Source organism: Notothenia rossii, assembly GCF_949606895.1.
Source record: "Notothenia rossii genome assembly, chromosome: 3".
Taxonomy (NCBI): Eukaryota; Metazoa; Chordata; class Actinopteri; order Perciformes; family Nototheniidae; genus Notothenia; species Notothenia rossii.
The window spans coordinates 90,317,181-90,337,831 of NC_136901.1; the positions used below are offsets into that span (position 1 = coordinate 90,317,181).

The window sequence follows — 20,651 nt, forward strand, 5'->3', positions numbered from 1 at the left end:
TTTTTTTAAACATACATCACTATTGAATACTTTTACTCAAGTAATGTACTTAGAAACTGTATTTAGCTCATAGTATACATCATGACCTGGACCTCTTACACAGTATTAGTATGCAGCCAGTGTAGTTATTTTATCCATCACTGATTTTGAGTCATTAGGTCACTTGATCTGGAAGTTATTGAGGAAATATGCTAATTTTCCATAACAAATATGAATATTCATATGTTGAGTATTAAAATGCAATGAGAGTGTGTGTGTGTGTGTGTGTGTGTGTGTGTGTGTGTGTGTGTGTGTGTGTTTGTGTGTGAGTGCGTGTGTGAGTGCGTGTGTGAAAGGCTGTTTTACAGTGACATCTACAGGTTCTCAATTGTATTAACATGATAGGCCTGTTTATTATCACAATGTAAGAAAATACAGAAGAAGTAGGAATCTGAATTTATAAAAAATTGCATTCATATTTTTTTTAATTTATAAAAGACGTCACAGCGCAAGACATGCCTATATCACGTGACCTGGGTCATGTGACAGCTCGGTGTGATAGTAAACAAAACACGGAAGTGTGTGTACTTCAAAGTCGCTCCTGTTACCGGGCAGATTAGTTGTTTCTACTCCGGGTTGTGTCGCTGTCTCAGAGAAGAACATCATGGACAAAGTTTTATTTCTCACTTTAAGCCTGGTTTTAGTTTTAACTCAGGTAAACTACAGCTCCTCCAGTCTGAGGAGAGTCAGCAAGGTTCAGGTGAGATTTAATCATATTGATACTGGCATTATAATACTATAATAGCCTACTGCTTAATCCACTGTTACTGCTAATAATTACACAATACTGCTAATACCATAGTAGTACTGCTAACATAATACTGCTAATAATACCATAGTACTGCTAACATGATACCATACTACTGCTAACATAATACTGTTAATAATACCATAGTACTGCTAACATAATAGCATACTACTGCTAACATAATACTGTTAATAATACCATAGTACTGCTAACATAATAGCATAGTACTGCTAACATAATACTGCTAATAATACCATAGTACTGCTAATAATACCTTAGTACTGCTAACATAATGCTGCTAATAATACCATACAACTGCTAAAATTACCATTATATTGCTAATAATACCGCAGTAATGCAAATTCTACTATAATACTGCTAATAATATGATACCAACTTGCTAATAAAACCTTAATACAGGAAACAATACCATACTTCTACTCTTAAAAGGCCACAATAGTCATGCTAATGATACAATAATACTGTTAATACTACCATACATCTGCTAATAATTACATTATCCTCTGTCCAGGCGTCTTTAGGCTACACTCACATTTCATCTTTAACCTGACGTATGAATGTAAACATTAGTTACAGATGATTGACTTAAAGAAATACATGGCTTATCTAAAGGGGACAAGGTTCTTCGGTAACCTTTCAACTATGTTCTTTAACTATATAGCTTTTATATTATATTAGACTATATTGTTTATTCTTCTATATCATCTCCAATTTGACCTGTATTTGTGCTGCTTCTACACCTAAATCTCCCTTCTTGGTATGTCTTATCTAATCCTAAAGGAAGATAATAAATGATGAATCGACCTCTCATTGATTGATCAATCACTTATTTTCCATCACAAGACATCATGTGATCATCAACTAACAGAGGTCCTTGTTTTGACCATGCTAACAATCTCAAATAAACAAATATATAACCATGTTAACACAACGCATGATCAATAAAACCAACAGACTCTCACAGTCTGCGTACAAATGACACGACTTTGCAAAGGCGTGCAATAGATACGCAGAAGTCCGATTTTGCGTGCATATGATACGCTGATATAGCACCTCAAACATTAAAACAAAGAGCTCTGTGGCTTTTCATAACAAACGTAACGTGCGAGTATCAGATGCACGCACAATCGGACTTCTGCGTATCTATTGCACGCCTTTGCAAAGTCGTGTCATTTGTTCGCAGACTGAAGAGAGTGGGCTAACAGTTAACAGGTTAAAATATTCAGATAAAACAAAGAAATATGTAGAAAAAGCCATGAACAGAGTTTGGAAATATCTCCTTTTACCGTGGAGAATACAAAGAGACTTGTGTGAAAAACAAACATGGGGATAACGTCACTCAGGTTTCATGTCCAGGCAGGTAGATGTTGATAAAGTATGCAAATAAACCTGTCGACCAGGGGGAAAAAACTTGTGCAAAAATGTAAAACACACAGCTAAAACCGGCTCGGTATGTCAATATCTTTGATTTGTAGTAAACATGCACATAAATGAGTAAAGGCTGTTTTTTGTTTCAGCATCAAGTCAAAAACCACCAGAATCAGGCGACTGTTAAACACCTGAACATTTCAAAGAACATCCATACAAATGTATCCGTTTGCATAAAGCTAATTATCTATTATAAAACGGATAAGTCAAATCAAGCAATCTGATTGGTTCTTAGCCGTGATATACTGAGCGTATATCACGGGTAGAATTGTAAGTTACTTTTCACAACAAGTCGGTATCCCTCCGCGTCTGAGAAAAACAGTATACCGTTGGGATCATACTGGAACAAGAAAGCAGCGGAGAAGTAACGGGGCAGAAACCCTCCTTTTTACGCAGCGGTCCAGACATAGACATCAAACGCCAAAACATATTCAGTGTGCAGTTCCTTTGGCATTAGGGTAGGGGTATCTAGATACTTTCCAAGGTTTAACATAATGAATTGTGCTACTTTTAAAGCAAGCAACGATGTTTTCAAATCTGTAATCAAAGAGGTCCGCAAAAACGCTATCGACCAATCAGATTGCTTGATTTGACTTGTCAGTTTTATAAATATATTTAACATTTCTTCCGTTACGAAACAAACTTACAAAGCATAAGATGGAAACATTTAAGATTAACTTCGACCTCCGGGGGGGTCTTACTATAGTATGGATGAGTGGATTGAGCAGTGCCTATCTCCAGAAAAAAAAAGCACCGAAACTATGACATGCAGAGCTCCGTGAAGAGCAGGTAGACCAACTGGAAAAGTAGCACCATTCAAAAGCTTTCTGATGCGGGTCTTGAAACAAAGCAGAGAAATTATGACCGTTAGTGGCCACAGGTGCCAAAGCGCTCTCCAGAGCTACTGGAAGCCGAATCTCGGGGACCGGAGAAAGTGGAGCAAGATTCTCGCCACACGAAGCAACAGCCTCGAACAACCTCAACCTATACAAGTACCCTCGTAAGCCATGCTACTGATGCTGGACAGTTTTTCAGTGGATGCACAATAAACAGCAACATACACATTAATGTAAATAAATAGCCAAATAATCTATCAACGCTGTCCGTCTAATATGTTTGCTAGCTGTTAGTGTTGTTGCATAGCAACCACCTTGCACTATTTTTGTGCAGAAGGCAACGGAGGGACTATTTTATTTTGAACATCATTATGCTCGTCGGGCCGAACCACGCCCCTTAGCTGTGATATAATGACCATAGACCACAGCCTGTCGTGAGCCAGAGCTGCCAACACTCACGCATTGAGCGTGAGAGTCACGCAATTAACCCATATCTCACGCACTCACGCCACACATGCCTTTCCTCACGCTAAGTTTTCGTCCAAAATAAATGTATATAAATATAAAAATAAAGTGAAGGAACAGCAAACCGAGCGGTCTACGAAATGAGACGGTCTTCTGGCTTAGTTCAGTAAAGTTGGAACGATATTGGGAGATTCGAATTTCACGGATCAATAACTCATGAACAAAACGTTATTCAGACACAAATGACGTCTCCTAAATACCGTGATAATGTTGACAACGAACTACAATCACATTTTGATCAAAAAAAGCAAACGCGCCGTCCTCCGAGCTGGACACATTACATTGGTCTCTATTCGCAGCCGGAGAAGAAACGAGTGCTCAGGGACCGTCTGCAAAGTGCAACTCCGAAAAAAGAGAATATAATAATATTCAATCACTATTATACAGCTTATCACTACCAAACTCACCACACACATCAATGGTCTCCTGTGTGTCATCAGAGTTTTGAAGAATATGCTTTTGAATAATTTTGGGGAATATTTATAATGTAAAATCTTCAATAAATATGGCATCATCTTCAATAACTTTACTATTATACAGTATATTACCAAACTCACTATTTGCATTGTTGATGTTAGCATCTGGTTAGCTAGCTGCGCTAACGGATATTAGAAGCTGTTTCTAAAACAAGGAGAGGGAGAGCTCTGTCCTGTCAGACTGAGAGAGATACAGCTCAGTGAGGTAAGGGACTCTGTTTAGATAGTCAACTTTAGTCTAGTTATCTCAGTGGGTCTCAAACGGTTTGGTCACCATTTATGAGAATAAATAAAAAAACAGTTATGAATTACTATGTGACAGTAAAAAAAGAATACAGTTTAAAAGGTGAGTGATTTGTAAAATATCCATAAAGAAAAAGAAAATCTGTTTACAGTTCTGTTTCATCTGGGTTTTGAGAGATGTTTCCATAGATCTCTTAATGTTGCTCTCAAAATGCACCAGGTTGCATTTAACTTCAATATTTAAAAAAAAATCTTCTTGAGGGAGCATGCCCCTGGACCCCCCTAGAGGAGGTGAGGACCCCCCCCCCACACACACTTATAAAAATAGCACTTTACCTCTGCTTACACCTATATGCCATTTTATATCCTGTGAGCTGATTATCGAGCCTTCATTTTAAGAGTACACTGTGTATGTGCGTATTCCACTGTAGCGCCCGGTACATTAATGGGAAACTCTAGTTTGTACATGTTCAATACGTAACACTGTACACATGAACGTTTCTTTTTTCGGTTCACCAAAAAAAAAATCTCACTCCAAGCTGAACTCAAATGTTGGCAGCCATGCGTGAGCTATTGCTTAAATATATCATTCCATGTACTTGTATAGACTCTTCACTCTTTCATTTGTATTTGCACATCTCAATACATTCTCTTGCACTATTTGTATTGTTTTATTTGTTTATTTTAATTGTTTTATTTAGGAGTGCAGATTTATCAGACAATACAACCATTGTTCACGTTTCCTGGTTTTGGTTTTCTTATTACAGGACATGTCTCTAAGACCCCTCTTTTGTTACATATAATAAAACAAACCGAATCCTCCCACCTTCACAAGAACTGGAACGTTGGTCACCGCATGGTATCGCTTACACATCCTGATACATGTCACATGATCAAGAGCAAAGAACACAAACAATTAATACAAAAAATAAAACATTAATTAAAAACACACACACACAAAAATAAAAGATGAAATACAAAAAAATAAAAAGAATAACTAGAGGGGGGACATATAGACTTAGTCAGGGGGTAGGACTTTCAGTGAATTAAAATATGATAAAAAGTGTGTTTATTTGTTTTACGTCCTATATATATTCATGTTGCATTGTTGGAGGAGCCTGTGATCTCAGTTTCTCATTGTCATATCTACACCGTGTCATAAAACCTTGAAACTTTTGCATGTGTTTGTGTAGGTTATGGGTTTCGACTGGCAGAACTGCGGGCAGCCAGATGCTCCAGCGGTTCTGAAGACGCTGGAGGTGTCTCCGGACCCGATCTCCATCCCCGGAGAATTGACCGCCTCGGCCTCTGGATCCACATCTGTGGAGCTCGCTGCCCCGCTTTCTGTGAGTACACTCACTCTGAGTTTATACAAAACACCATACGATGCTGTTAGAAAAGTATCACTGTTCGCCGGCTTGAGCTTCAATCTCAGGATCCATGTATCTGTGATCCTCTCCAGAATGGAAGTAGTCATCACATACAGAGCATCAACTAGTTCCTGAACAGTGTCCTTCACATGCTGATATCCAAGAGAGGGAGTTCCACAGTCACAAGATGGAGGAATAGAAAGCAGTATTCAATGTTTACTTCAGATTAGCTCCACGTCAGAAATGAGCATGCTTGTCATATTCTGGCTTTTTCTCAAAATTCTGGCTTTTTCTAAAAAATCTCAAAATTCTGGCTTTTACTCAAAAATCTAAAAATTCTGACTTTTTCTCAAAAATCGGACAATTTTTCTCAAAAATCTGACTATTTTTCAAAAATCTGACTATTTCCCAAAAATCTCAAAATTCTGACTTTTTCTCAAAAATCTGACTTTTTCTCAAAAATCTGATTTTCTTTCTACAAAAATCTCAAATCTGACTTTTTCTCAAAAATCTTACTTTTTCTCAAAATGTTATCTTTTTCTGAATACTTAATAATCACTGGTCTCCGGCTTGAGCTTCAATCTCAGGATCCATGTATCTGTGATCCTCTCCAGAATGGAAGGAGTCATCACATACAGAGCATCAACTAGTTCCTGAACAGTGTCCTTCACATGCTGATATCCAAGAGAGGGAGTTACACAGTCACAAGATGGAGGAATAGAAAGCAGTATTCAATGTTTACTTCAGATTAGCTCCACTTCAGAAATGATCATGCTTGTCATATGTCTCTCTCCATAGAGGCTGAATCATCATGTTAATCACATAGCTATCATATGCCTCAAACAGTCCTGATGCTCTTCTAGGTAATCACACATCCTGTCATGTTCACAGCTACAGTTGGGATACCTTTGTTATCATGTTACTCTCATGTTGGAAGAGGACATTCACTATTTTCCCAACAGATACGATAATACTTTAATGGTCAGATCAAGTCTGAAATTGAACTTGCATCTGTTACAACCGGTTGAGTATTTGTGTGGTGGTTTCTCTTGGTCATCACTTTGTAGGTAATTGGTGTCTTTTGTAGTCATTTTTGAGTTTCTATGTTTTTTTTCTGTATCTGTACGGGTGTCTAGTCCTTTTTTATTGGTCAGACTTTTCATAATCAGTTTGTGTCTATTTGATGTAGCTATAAACTAACTGTCCATTGCCAGTGACTGACCCTGAGCTGTGTGTGAAGTGTTTAAGAGGAGAACACACAAACACACACACACACACACACACACACACACACACACACACACACACACACACACACACACACACACACACACACACACACACACACACACACACACACACACACACACACACACACACACACACACGCACACTGTATCCTCTCTTGAAGAGATCCTTATCTGGATACATGTGGTTCAGCAGATCAGCAACATCCTGCTTTTACCACACACACACACACACATATGTAATATACATATATACACACACACACACACACACACACACACACACACACACACACACACACACACACACACACACACACACACACACACACACACACACACACACACACACACACACACACACACACACACACACACACACACACACACACACACACACCATCAGGTGAAGATCTTAAATCTGCTGCCCACTTTATCACAGATAGTGTTTGCTTCCTGTTTTCAGTGTGAGGTTTCTCTTCCTCTTGAGGCGGTTATTTGGTCTGTATTTTGGTAACCACAAAATGATGTCCTGTTTTCGTGTGACTCAAAGCCTAGTTCCTCTTTATTGTTCTTTATTTGACTTTTGAAATGTTTATTGAACCTTGTTAAACTATCCACGGGTAAAAGAGACGACCATCTTTTGTTTTCTCCATAAACATCACATGCGATGCTGATTGTTTTATTATTATTTTTAACCCATGGTGTTTTTAGTTGTTTGATTTAATCTCACCTGATAATGTCACTATCCTCCTTTCTTTCTGATTTACATTTTGTGTTGTATTTTCTACATCTTATTTTCTTTTTTATGACCTATCATGCCAAATGCCCTTTTGTACGTCTCTATTCATGAATATGTGTCCCCGGTGTTCCAGGGAACTCACCAAGTGTCAGAAAACACAACCCTCTCTATTTTCCTCCATACCCAAATCTCTTAAAAAGGGGCTGCAACGGATCTGATACAGACTGATCCAGATTTGAACACTTCTATGACGTCACAGAAGTGGCGCTACGGCTATTGGGCCAACTCCACCAATCAGGAGGAGACAGCCACGGACATTGCCGTTGGAAAGCGCTGGAGACGCTGTAGTACATATGCCAGGCCTGTAGGTGGTGCTGTTCTCACAGAATCAGCCCATGATGCAAAGACAGTGTTCAATTGAGCGAAATGAGGAATGGCTAAAATGCATGATCTGTTTGGTATTTTGAAAAATAAAAAGTATAAATATGCCTTATATAGGTATGGTCCTACACTATATTATTCAAATATAGCATGATAGGTCCACTTTAAGGTAAAGTCTATTATATTAGTCTGTCTGCTGACTAATTTTGCAAAATAAAGTTTTTCCTTCTCTAAAAAACGTTTTGGACATTCCCCGTCTCTTTCCTTACGTATTATTGAAGTAGAATGATAAGAAATAATTATTAAACCATCATTAAAGGTCCCCTATCATGCCACGTCCACTTCTTCATGTCTCTTCTACATCAACATGTGTCCCCTCTTCTTCATGTCTCTTCTACATCAACATGTGTCCCCTCTTCTTCATGTCTCTTCTACATCAACATGTGTCCCCTCTTCTCCATGTCTCTTCTACATCAACATGTGTCCCCTCTTCTTCATGTCTCTTCTACATCAACATGTGTCCCCTCTTCTTCATGTCTCTTCTACATCAACACGTTTCCCCTCTTCTTCATGTCTCTTCTACATCAACATGTGTCCCCTCTTCTTCATGTCTCTTCTACATCAACATGTGTCCCCTCTTCTTCATGTCTCTTCTACATCAACATGTGTCCCCTCTTCTTCACGTCTCTTCTAAATCAACACGTGTCCCCTCTTCATGTCTCTTCTACATCAACATGTGTCCCCTCTTCTTCATGTCTCTTCTACATCAACATGTGTCCCCTCTTCTTCACGTCTCTTCTACATCAACATGTGTCCCCTCTTCTTCATGTCTCTTCTACATCAACATGTGTCCCCTCTTCTTCACGTCTCTTCTACATCAACATGTGTCCCCTCTTCTTCACGTCTCTTCTACATCAACATGTGTCCCCTCTTCTTCATGTCTCTTCTTCATCAACATTTGTCCCCTCTTCTTCATGTCTCTTCTACATCAACATGTGTCCTCTCTGTGGAAAGAGATTCTGAAAGGCTCAGGAACAAAGATTCTCTCTCTTTTTGATCCATTTCTATAAAAACCTGTCTGAAAATGAGCTGATCAGATTTTGGCCACTTTATGATGTCATAACGATGTTTTGTCTTGTGTAACCATTAGCCAATCAGCAACCAAGGTACCCCCCCCCCCCTTATCACCTGAATCTCCTCCTAGAGCACCATTGAGTTCTTTATAACCAAATGTCTCTCAGAGGGGCGTGGGCAGGGGCTCCTTATTTTCATCTAAAGCAAGGGTCGGCAACCTTTTTCATATGAAGTCATGTCATGTCAGCGCAACTTACATGATGCCGAATTTAACAAACACATTTAAACAATGAGAGAGAGAGAGAGAGAGAGAGAGAGAGAGAGAGAGAGAGAGAGAGAGAGAGAGAGAGAGAGAGAGAGAGCTTGTGCATGTGTGTTTGTCGATGGTAGAGCGACAGTGAGAGAACGTGTATGTTTCTGGAAGTGAAACGAGGAAGCAAAAAAACAGAGGTCTGTGATGTATTTTGTGAAACAGAAGAACAGCTACATAAATGCAACGGCCTCCCAAGAAGAGCTCGCCTCTCTCCAGTCATTTAAGCTAAAGTGGGTTATTGAACCTGAAGCTTGTTGCTTCTGCCCTCCTCGACTACGGTCTGGGAGCCGACAGGAAAGTTCAACACACAGATGGCCAGTCCGCCCCTTTGTAGCATATTATTTCGATGAGAAATGAGCAGATCGCCACTGGGCTTTCAACTAAATACACAGCCACGCAAAAACTGCGTCATTTGTACAGCTCCTTATGGGTACTGCAATTAGTGAAGTGCTTTACTCCGTGTTGAAACGATCAGCACTGCACCACAGAGGAAAGCGGCAGAAAGTCACCTGGAGTTAAAGAGAGCGGGGCTGTGTTGCGGGCATGGCTTCCTTCTGCAGGTAACGGGGAGACACGCTCTGGCGGCGGTCTCGTTCAGGATCCGAAAATACAATTTCAATATTTTTGCACACTTATTCCACTTATTCCTAGTGTGCCACTGGTTACGGTGCCGCGTGCCGATGCTGGCACGCGTGCCAGGGGTTGCCGACCCCTGATCTAAAGCAACAGACAGAGAATCGGCACCTTGGAAACAGGGCTGAAACAGAGGGGATTATGGGTAATGCTGCAATTATCTGTTTGTTGTTTTGAGCCAAACACTTCAGAGACATGTTCTGTATATATCTGAGAGCTATTGTATATTGATGAAAAAATGTATAATAGGGGAACTTTAAAGCTGTTTATAGCACTTCAAAATGTCTGACCTGAGGTTGCAGAGAGTTGCATGAAGAAGCTCACTCTCTCCTCCTCTCCTCCTCTCCTCTCCTCTCAGGTGGATGTGACTCTGGAGAAGGAGGTGGCAGGTTTCTGGGTGAAGGTTCCCTGTGTGGAGGACTTGGGCAGCTGTCATTATAAAGACATCTGTGACATCCTGAGCCAGCTGATCCCCCCCGGACAGGACTGCCCCGAGCCGCTGCGCACCTACGGGCTGCCCTGCCGCTGCCCCTTCAAAGCTGTGAGTGCTTTATGTCAGTCAGTCTGATACTTCAAGGCTCAAGGCTTTTATTGTCATGTGTACAAAGCTACAGTGTAGTTATGTCAATGAAAATCTTAGGTCACAGGCTCCACAATAAAACAGATGGAATAGTACAGGTAAATAAAACAGAATATAATAGAAACAGAATATGATTGAAACTGTGCAGAATAGTCTAATTGGAATATTGATATATATGATATAACTTATCGAATCACTACAGAAACGGGCCTTTTTTATTTAAACCTAATCACTGCATTTTTTATGTACTTTAAACTGTCTACATTTCTCAACCGGCACAGTGACTTGGTATTGTTTACACCACGATCCTTTATCTTTGTGTGTCATCATGACTAAAATGTGCTCCTGGTATATACAATTAGGCTATAAAGGAACTACAGCACGGTCACATGACTTCACGTCACCACCGCTAAGCTAAAGGAGGCTAATGTTGGGCTATAGAGGAACTAAAGCACGGTCACATAACTTCACGTCACCACCGCTAAGCTAAAGGTGGCTAATGTTGGGCTATAAAGGAACTACAGCACGGTCACATGACTTCACGTCAACACCGCTAAGCTAATTGTGGCTAATGTTGGGCTATAAAGGAACTACAGCACGGTCACATGACTTCACTTCACCACCGCTAAGCTAAAGGTGGCTAATGTTGGGCTATAAAGGAACTACAGCACGTCACATGACTTCACGTCACCACCGCTAAGCTAATGGTGGCTAATGTTGGGCTATAAAGGAATTACAGCACGGTCACATGACTTCACGTCAACACCGCTAAGCTAATGGAGGCTAATGTTGGGCTATAAAGGAACTACAGCACGGTCACATGACTTCACTTCACCACCGCTAAGCTAAAGGCGGCTAACGTTGTGCTATAGAGGAACTAAAGCACGGTCACATGACTTCACGTCACCACCGCTAAACTAAAGGTGGCTAATGTTGGGCTATAAAGGAACTACAGCACGGTCACATGACTTTACGTCACCACCGCTAAGCTAAAGGTGGCTAATGTTGGGCTATAAAGGAACTACAGCACGGTCACATGACTTCACGTCAACACCGCTAAGCTAATGGTGGCTAATGTTGGGCTATAAAGGAACTACAGCACGGTCACATGACTTCACTTCACCACCGCTAAGCTAAAGGTGGCTAATGTTGGGCTATAAAGGAACTACAGCACGGTCACATGACTTCACGTCAACACCGCTAAGCTATAGGTGGCTAATGTTGGGCTATAAAGGAACTACAGCACGGTCACATGACTTCACGTCAACACCGCTAAGCTAATGGAGGCTAATGTTGGGCTATAAAGGAACTACAGCACGGTCACATGACTTCACTTCACCACCGCTAAGCTAAAGCCGGCTAACGTTGGGCTATAGAGGAACTAAAGCACGGTCACATGACTTCACGTCACCACCGCTAAGCTAAAGGTGGCTAATGTTGGGCTATAAAGGAACTAAAGCACGGTCACATGACTTCACGTCACCACCGCTAAGCTAAAGGCAGCTAACGTTGGGCTATAGAGGAACTAAAGCACGGTCACATGACTTCACGTCAACACCGCTAAGCTAATGGTGGCTAATGTTGGCTATAAAGGAACTACAGCACGGTCACATGACTTCACGTCACCAGCGCTAAGCTAAAGTCTTACTGTTTCATACTGTTTCAGAAATAATCAGAACTTCCACATAGGAGATTTTGAGTACTTTGAGCCAGTTATAATCCTGCAGACAGATGTTGTCGCTGCGATAGCTTCAAACTATGCAAGATGGAGTCACACAACTTTAAATAGGTGTGGTTGTGATGAAAAGGAAAGGAACGTTTAAAGGTGGGCCTACTTGCTTGGTCTTTTTGCTTTGTTTAGTTTCCTTCAAAGTGCCTTCATTTATCATTCGCTGATAATATTTGTGTTTTAAAACATTTTTTTTTACTTTTAATCTGTTTAAGCTGTTTTGAAGACAAAAATGGTGCATCTGATATATCATATTCCAATTACTTGTATAAAGACTCTCCCTGCACTATTTCTATTTTAATTATTTGATCTGTGTTATTGTGTTGCACTGTTGGAGGAGCCTGTGACCTCAGATGTGTATTGGTATATCTACACTGTAGCTATAGAGGACAATAAAAGCCTTGAATCGTGACACTTGAGGGAGTGACACGTCTGTCTCAGGCTGCATACAGTATTTGCAGACATCCTCTGATCCTCTGCTCTGATACTCCCTTTCTGTCTCTCCTCAGGGCTCGTACTCTCTCCCTCAGTCGGACTTCACCCTCCCCAACGTGGACCTCCCTTATTGGCTGAGCAACGGAAACTACCGGGTGCAGGGGGTTCTGGGAGCAGAAGGCAAGGAGCTGGGCTGCCTCAAACTGGCTCTGTCCCTTCACTCCAAATGAACCCAAAACTCACTCAGCTTCATGTTCGTTTGCACAAAAAGAGATTCAAAATTGGGAAAGCAGAAGTTGCACAAGGTCGTGAACCTGATCGACCTTTACAGGGAGCTGAAACACATTTTAACCTGAGGACAAAAAGGAAACAAAAGAGCATAGGTATTAACGCTGCAGTATTCAAAAGTCAGAAATTCTGATTTCTGAGAGAAAAAATTATTCTGACTTTTTTTCAGATTTCTTAAGAAAAAAAAATCTTAATTCTTAAAAGATGCCAAAATACTAAGAAATCATTCTGACTTTTTCTCAGAATTCTTTAAAAAAAAAAAAGGCAGAAATCTGAGAAAAATAGCCAAAAAAATATTTTTAAAAACACAGAATTCTGACAAAAATAGCCAAAATCCTGAGAAAAAAATAATTTAAACATTTTTTACATTTTATTTTTGTTTCAGAATTCTGAGAAAAAAAGTCAGATTTCTGAGAGAAAGAAATATTCGGACTTTCTTTTTTTTATTCTGGAAACAAGTCTACCGGTAATTTCGGATTCTCTCGTGAGGACAAAGAGGGAAATAAAACAGCACAGTTATTCCTGCTGCAGCATTGAATTTAAGATGAGAAGCATGCTGTTTAATTAACGGTGAAAGACCCCCTTTAAATGCATTGATGTCATTTCCTTAAATTCAACGTATTCAATATCAATATGAACAGTGACGGTCTGAGAAAACAGGAAGCATGTTTTATACTTACACACAAATGCTGCCTACTGCAGGAAAGGGAAGCTTTCCTCTGTTCAAATCCACTAACTGCGGCCTCTAAGAACAACATGGCAGCTATTCACGATTGCAATAGTCTACAAAATGTTTCAAAACAACTCATTTGGGAGGTATGGAAGTCAGTTCTCTCCACTTTCTTATAGGAAGGGAGCTTCAATCAAACGTATGTCCTTTTTTGGAAATGCTAACAGATGAATATACCGTAATTTTCGGACTATAAGCCGCACCTGAATATAAGCCGCAGCAGCGACATACCACTCTCGGTTCCACTTTTACTTTTGCGCGCTACCTGTCTCACTCTTTTCCGGCCTCCAGCTTTTCCTGCTGGAACCCGCCGCTTAAAGGTGGGGGTCCGCGGACCGGCCATAGAGCCCATATAGTTAAAGGTGTTGGCCGTTAGCTGTAAAAATCCATAGATTAGCCGCACCGTTATATAAACCGCAGTGTCGAAAAATAGGGAAAAAGGCGCGGTTTATAGTCCGAAAATTACGGTATGTGGAAATCAACTTATAATTGAATATAAGCAATCTTTATTTCAAAACTAGCAATTTATGTTTGACCACCAATGGTAAAAGTCAAAAACAGACGGACATAATGCCTCACTTTTAAATCATTTCAATATTAAATTACCTTGTAGAGTCCAGTGATTGACTTTAAGGGCGTTTCATGTGTTTTTGTTAATTATTACTGTTAGAAGATGGGTCTAGGGTTGAAGAGTCATTCCAATGTGCCAAATTAATATTTTAGTTTCCACAATTGTGTTTAGAAACATTGCAAGTTTATTTCTGGTCATCCGCAAAAAAAATGTTTTGGTCAGATCAAATGTTTTTGTTGTGAAATTAGGATTCTGAAAAAATAGCCAGAATACTGAGAAATCAATAATTCAAAGTTTTTTCTCGGAAATCAGAAAATAAAAAATATCTGAATTCTGAAAAAAGGCAGAAATCTGAGAAAATACTTAGTTTAGACTTTTTTTTTTTTATTCCGGAAAAAAAGTCAGATTTTTGAAAATAAAAATAATTTGTACTTTATTCTCAAAACTCTGAACATTCTTACTTGCCGTTTCTTCTCAACTCCGTGCTTCCTGGTATACATTGATTGTGTATTCATGTTTTTATAGGTTTAAATGGTTCTGTTTGAAAAAGGGTTTTTCAGAGACTATGAGTAAAAGCTCTGCTGGGAATTAATCATCTTAAGTTCATAGATTTAGTGATTTTATTTTATGTTGTTCATCTATGTATGTTTGCTAAGTGCCTGATTGGATATAAAGGATAAATCACTGTTTATCCAATGAATACAATCTTTTACTGATATGAGTTATTAGTTTGATTTAATGTCTGTTTTCTACAGTTTTGAAAAATGACAATGATGAATTATGTTTGTGAATGATTCCACTGTAAACATTTTCAAAATAAAAATAAATTCTTCCGACATTTACAAGCCCTTCCTGTTATTAACACGCCTTCTACTTATTATATTTAATAAAGAATAATGAGGTACATTCCCTCATGGGAAGACGACACATGATTAGACTTTTTGAGCGAGTGTGTTTCCATCAACCTGGTCTCATGACTCCACCACGACCCCTTAACACCGCAGTACGTGGTGGAGTCACGTATTCTGGTGAGACCAGGTTGGTTTCCATCCATAGTGTGTCCAACAAATTTAAAACAAGGATCCTAAATTCACCAAAAAGACAAGGAGTTTATTAGAACAGGGAAATGTTTAGTAGACTGTCATCTGACCTCGGTTTCAGTTTCAGACTCAAATCCTCTAAAACACGCAGGAAGTGAAGCCACAACAGTCCAAATACTTCCTGTGTTTCTTGTACTTAAAAGGTCAAATTAACTACTTTAAATACATTCTACTGTAAGTTATCCCAGTACTCCCGTTCCAACTACTGCCACCATCAATGTTTACAAGTTTAATTAATTATATGATCAATATGTCATCATTTGAAGAAGCAGAGGTGGGAGAAGTACTCAGATCTGGTACTTGAGTAACAGTAGAAGTACTCAGATCTTGTACTTGAGTAAAAGTAGAAGTACTCAGATATTGTACCTGAGTAAAAGTAAAAGTACTCAGATCTTGTACTTGAGTAAAAGTAGAAGTACTCAGATCTTGTACTTGAGTAAAAGTAGAAGTACTCAGATCTTGTACTTGAGTAAAAGTAGAAGTACCAGAGTGTAGGAATACTCTATTACAGTAAAAGTCCTGCATTCAAAATGTTCCTCAAGAATATAGTGAAAGTATTGAGTCGACAGTAAAAGTATTCATTGTGCAGATTGGTCCATTTCAGAATAATAGATATGATATGTTTTATAATGATTGATCATGAAAGTGTTCTCAAAGCTGGTAAAGGTGCAGCTAGTTTGAATGACTTTGTATACTGCAGGGTAGCTTGTGAATTTTCACTCCAGGTGGAACTAAAGTCTGATTTAACACTTGATTATATTTCACATCATTCATCCAGATCTGTAAAGTAACTAAAGGTATTAAATACATGTAGTGGAGTGTAAGTACACAGTTTAGCTCTGACTTGCAGTGGAGTGGAAGTACAAAGTAACATAAAATGGAAATACTCAAGTAGAGTACAAGTGTCTTTACGTTGTACTTAAGAACAGTACTCTTGTTCTTGGTCGCAGTGAAAGAGCAGCTCCATGTTTCACCACTAGGGGGCAGCATTTAGCCGGACACTTTTTTCCAAACACTTCCGTATTCACGATGAGGCATTTAGCAGTACTCTACAAGTCATTCAAAACCTTAAAGAAGAAAAAGTAAGTACAGTAACACATTCCCTATCACTGTTATGACATGTTAGAATACATTGTACTGCTGCAGTACAGTGTGTACTCTCAACAAATATTGAGAATAATCACAAACATTCAAATCAACACATCTGGATGGAAAACTGTAATCTGAAGAGTGAACGTCATCATAGGGCAAACCATTAAAGGCAGATCAAGAACGAAAGCCTTTGTGAGTTATCATGTCTTTCTCCAACTAACCACACCACAACTCACATCTCAAAGGTTCACAGTGTAGAAATGGGAATGACATTCTTCTGACCTGAGCTCCTCCAACAATGCAACATATCAAATACCAAAAATACAAAAAGTAGTGCAAAAAGACTCAATCACATTCATACAGCGTCTAGTTATCTTTATTTTGAGAAACACACTGAAATGTAAGAGCAGATTGTCGGTCGCTGCAGCAGCAAATTTTAACAGGAAGGGGCAAATAATTCAGAAACAAAAGCAGGAAAGAGGAATTACACTTCACTCAGTCATTAAGACCCTTCGTCTTATACCACGGTAACACTTTGCACCTTATTTACACTCTCCAAACTCCTTAAAAAGGGTAACACAATGGCTTTTTATAGGGTGTATAGGAGCAATGTTATGTGTTTTGTTGGCATGTCAGTTTATTTAAAGGTCCCACTGTGTTCATCAATATATTATAGTTCTCAGATATATACAGAACATGTCTCTGAAGTGTTTGTCTCCAAACACCAAACAGATCATTGCAGCATTACCCATAATCCCCTCTGTTTCAGCCCTGTTTCCAAAGTGCTGATTCTCTGTCTGTTACTTTAGATGAAAATAAGGAGCCCCTCCCCACGCCCCTCTGAGAGACATTTGGTTAAAAAGAACTCAATGGTGCTCTAGGAGGAGATTCAGGTGATAAGGGGGGGGGGGGGTTAAATTGGTTGCTGATTGGCTAATGGCTACACAAGACAAAACATCGTTATGACATCACAAAGTGGCCAACATCTGATCAGCTCATTTTCAGACAGGTTTTTATAGAAATGGATCAAAAAGAGAGAGAATCTTTGTTCCTGAAACTTTCAGTGTCTCTTTACACAGAGGGGACACATGTTGATGTAGAAGAGACATGGAGAAGAGGGGACATATGTTGATGTAGAAGAGACATGAAGAAGAGGGGACACATGTTGATGTAGAAGAGACATGAAGAAGAGGGGACACATGTTGATGTAGAAGAGACATGAAGAAGAGGGGACACATGTTGATGTAAAAGAGACATGAAGAAGAGGGGACACATGTTGATGTAGAAGAGACATGAAGAAGAGGGGACACATGTTGATGTAAAAGAGACATGAAGAAGAGGGGACACATGTTGATGTAGAAGAGACATGAAGAAGAGGGCACACATGGTGATGTAGAAGAGACATGAAGAAGAGGGGACACATGTTGATGTAGAAGAGACATGGAGAAGAGGGGACACATGTTGAAGTAGAAGAGACATGAAGAAGAGGGGACACATGAAGAAGAGGGGACACACGTTGATGTAGAAGAGACATGGAGAAGAGGGGACACATGTTGATGTAGAAGAGACATGGAGAAGAGGGGACACATGTTGATGTAGAAGAGACATGAAGAAGAGGGGACACATGAAGAAGAGGGGACACACGTTGATGTAGAAGAGACATGGAGAAGAGGGGACACATGTTGATGTAGAAGAGACATGAAGAAGAGGGGACACATGAAGAAGAGGGGACACACGTTGATGTAGAAGAGACATGGAGAAGAGGGGACACATGTTGATGTAGAAGAGACATGAAGAAGAGGGGACACATGAAGAAGAGGGGACACACGTTGATGTAGAAGAGACATGGAGAAGAGGGGACACATGTTGATGTAGAAGAGACATGAAGAAGAGGATTGTGCATATTAGGTGACCTTTAATTTTGATTTATAATTCAATATTATTTTTGAACACTTGGCTGCGGTGATTAGCTCCAATGGTCTTTAGAAAAAGGGTCATAGGTTACAGACTTTTTCTCTGAGATCTGAAAAATAGTCAAAATTCTGGGAACAAAGTCAGATTTCTGAGATAACAAAATATTCTGACTTTTTTTCAGTAAATTCAATTACAATTCTGAATTCTTAAAAGCGTTAGAAATCTGAAAAATAAACATTTTCAACTTCTTTTTGTTTTTTAATCTGGAAAAAAAGTCTGAAATCTGTCAGAAATAAATTCAGATTTTTTTCTCAGATTTTAAAACATTTCATATTTCTGAAAAGGATGAACACAGGTGGAGAGAGCATACAGATCTTAGCAGACGCCAGGAACACACACGCGTACAACTCATTCATCTTGGTATTTGTAAACTCTCAATAAACCTCCAACTAATCTGCATTCAAGGACTGGAGTATCATCTGTTATCTGCGTACGATTACCCTCACCTGTGTAATAATGGCAAACAAAAACAGGAGATTGGAACAAACAAATTGCCATTATTATATGGTAGGCCTATATGATGTTTATACATTTACACATAATTAATTACACATTGCAGAATACACAACTCCACCCCTCAAAGACTGCAAGCACTACTATTGAGACATACTTAAGCAAAGTCATTTTAAAACCCAATGCCTTAGTAAATAGCAGAACTGTGAATGCAGCAGTACTTTGTATAACCTGCACAGAAATATAAATGAATCACAATCCTGGTCCTGCACATGTGTTTGAGCCGAGTTCTGGTGATAAAAAATGAGCTTCCTGCCTCCTGATGTTCATTAACTCTTCTTCTGTGGTTTATTTGACTGAGACTTCACAGAGGAAACAAACCACAGAAATCAACTTTTTTTTTTTCGGGGACGTTCAACTCCACCCCACATCTGATTGTTTGTAATGAGCAGACCTTAAGTAAGTAAGTAAGGTAATTCACTTCAGAAACAGTTTTTGTTATATTCCATTGAATGCTCTTAACATCCCGATAGCAATGAATACATTAAATACATAAAGAAATGTAATCTGTGGAAGCCGTGGCGCTGTAAAAAGCACGACCAATCATCTGAGCCGGCCCGGCTAAAATAACTGGATGGCCTACCTGCCTGTCAGCCTTCCATCTGTGCACAAACTTATCTCGTGCCCTCATTGGTCATGTGCGCGTCCGTGTGTGTTGGAGGAGGGGCTCTGTAAGGAAGTCTGAAGGAAGGGGCAGATTTTTTTCGGTTGTTTAGTTTCAAATTCTAGCGCACTTGAGCTGGTTTCTACAAAATTACATACCTCACCTTTAAGCACAAACAATATGCACCAATAAAAAAAAAACCCGGTACAGTATTTCTAAAGCAGCAGACGATTATTTGAGATAACGTGTGACAGATTGTGAGTTACGCACACCACTTAAATAACGAGATTCCTTAGCTTTCTAACTACATACAGTATGTATTGTATTTGCTCTCCAATTACTTGGCCAAAATATTTCACATGACAAAAAAGGCCTTCATAATTTACAAATGAGCCAAACATTTGAAATGGATGATTTTATTTGAAGAGGGGGCTTGATTAGCAGAAAACCAATGAGAGCTCCAACCACAATCTCCCATTGTTTATTTAACTCTCTGATAAACAAGATGTCAATCACACTGAATGCATTCTGTGGCAGGGAAAAAAATCCCAAATCAAATTCATTTCTGTCTTTACGAGGAACGAGTGGTCTGCAGCTGCCTCTGAGTCTCAGACAGGAAGTGGAGAGAGGCTAACGCGGTTTCACTTAAAAACACAACATGTGGACACCAGACATTTAACCTCAATCATAACACACTTTATTTATACACTTTGTTATACTTGCACTCTGAGAGGACTCTTTAAAGGAGAGACACTACATACTGATATACACCTGAACATCAGCAGGAGAGGACTCTTTAAAGTAGAGACACTACATACTGATATACACCTGAACATCAGCAGGAGAGAACTCTTTAAAGTCGAGGCACTACATACTGATATACACATGAACATCAGCAGTAGAGGACTCTTTAAAGTAGAGACACTACATACTGATATACACCTGAACATCAGCAGGAG

At 39.4% G+C, this 20,651-nt stretch overlaps 1 protein-coding gene across 1 annotated transcript; it reads left to right on the plus strand.

Annotated features, from left to right (window-relative positions):
• The first annotated feature begins 535 nt into the window (after nucleotides 1-535).
• gm2a (ganglioside GM2 activator) lies at nucleotides 536-15,254 on the plus strand. The gene is made up of 4 exons (XM_079669686.1): nucleotides 536-739; nucleotides 5,510-5,662; nucleotides 10,435-10,617; nucleotides 12,895-15,254. Exons 1-4 carry the CDS (start codon nucleotides 644-646, stop codon nucleotides 13,048-13,050), a joined length of 588 nt encoding a protein of 195 aa, XP_079525812.1. The 5' UTR covers nucleotides 536-643; the 3' UTR covers nucleotides 13,051-15,254.
• The last annotated feature ends 5,397 nt before the right edge of the window (nucleotides 15,255-20,651 follow it).

Bases quoted from the DNA above. Each gene is read 5' to 3' on its own strand.
- gm2a (XM_079669686.1), top strand. From the start codon at position 644: ATGGACAAAGTTTTATTTCTCACTTTAAGCCTGGTTTTAGTTTTAACT. The intron at 740-5,509 runs GTGAGATTTAAT...GTGTTTGTGTAG, and splicing joins GGAGAGTCAGCAAGGTTCAG to GTTATGGGTTTCGACTGGCA. The intron at 5,663-10,434 runs GTGAGTACACTC...CTCTCCTCTCAG, and splicing joins AGCTCGCTGCCCCGCTTTCT to GTGGATGTGACTCTGGAGAA.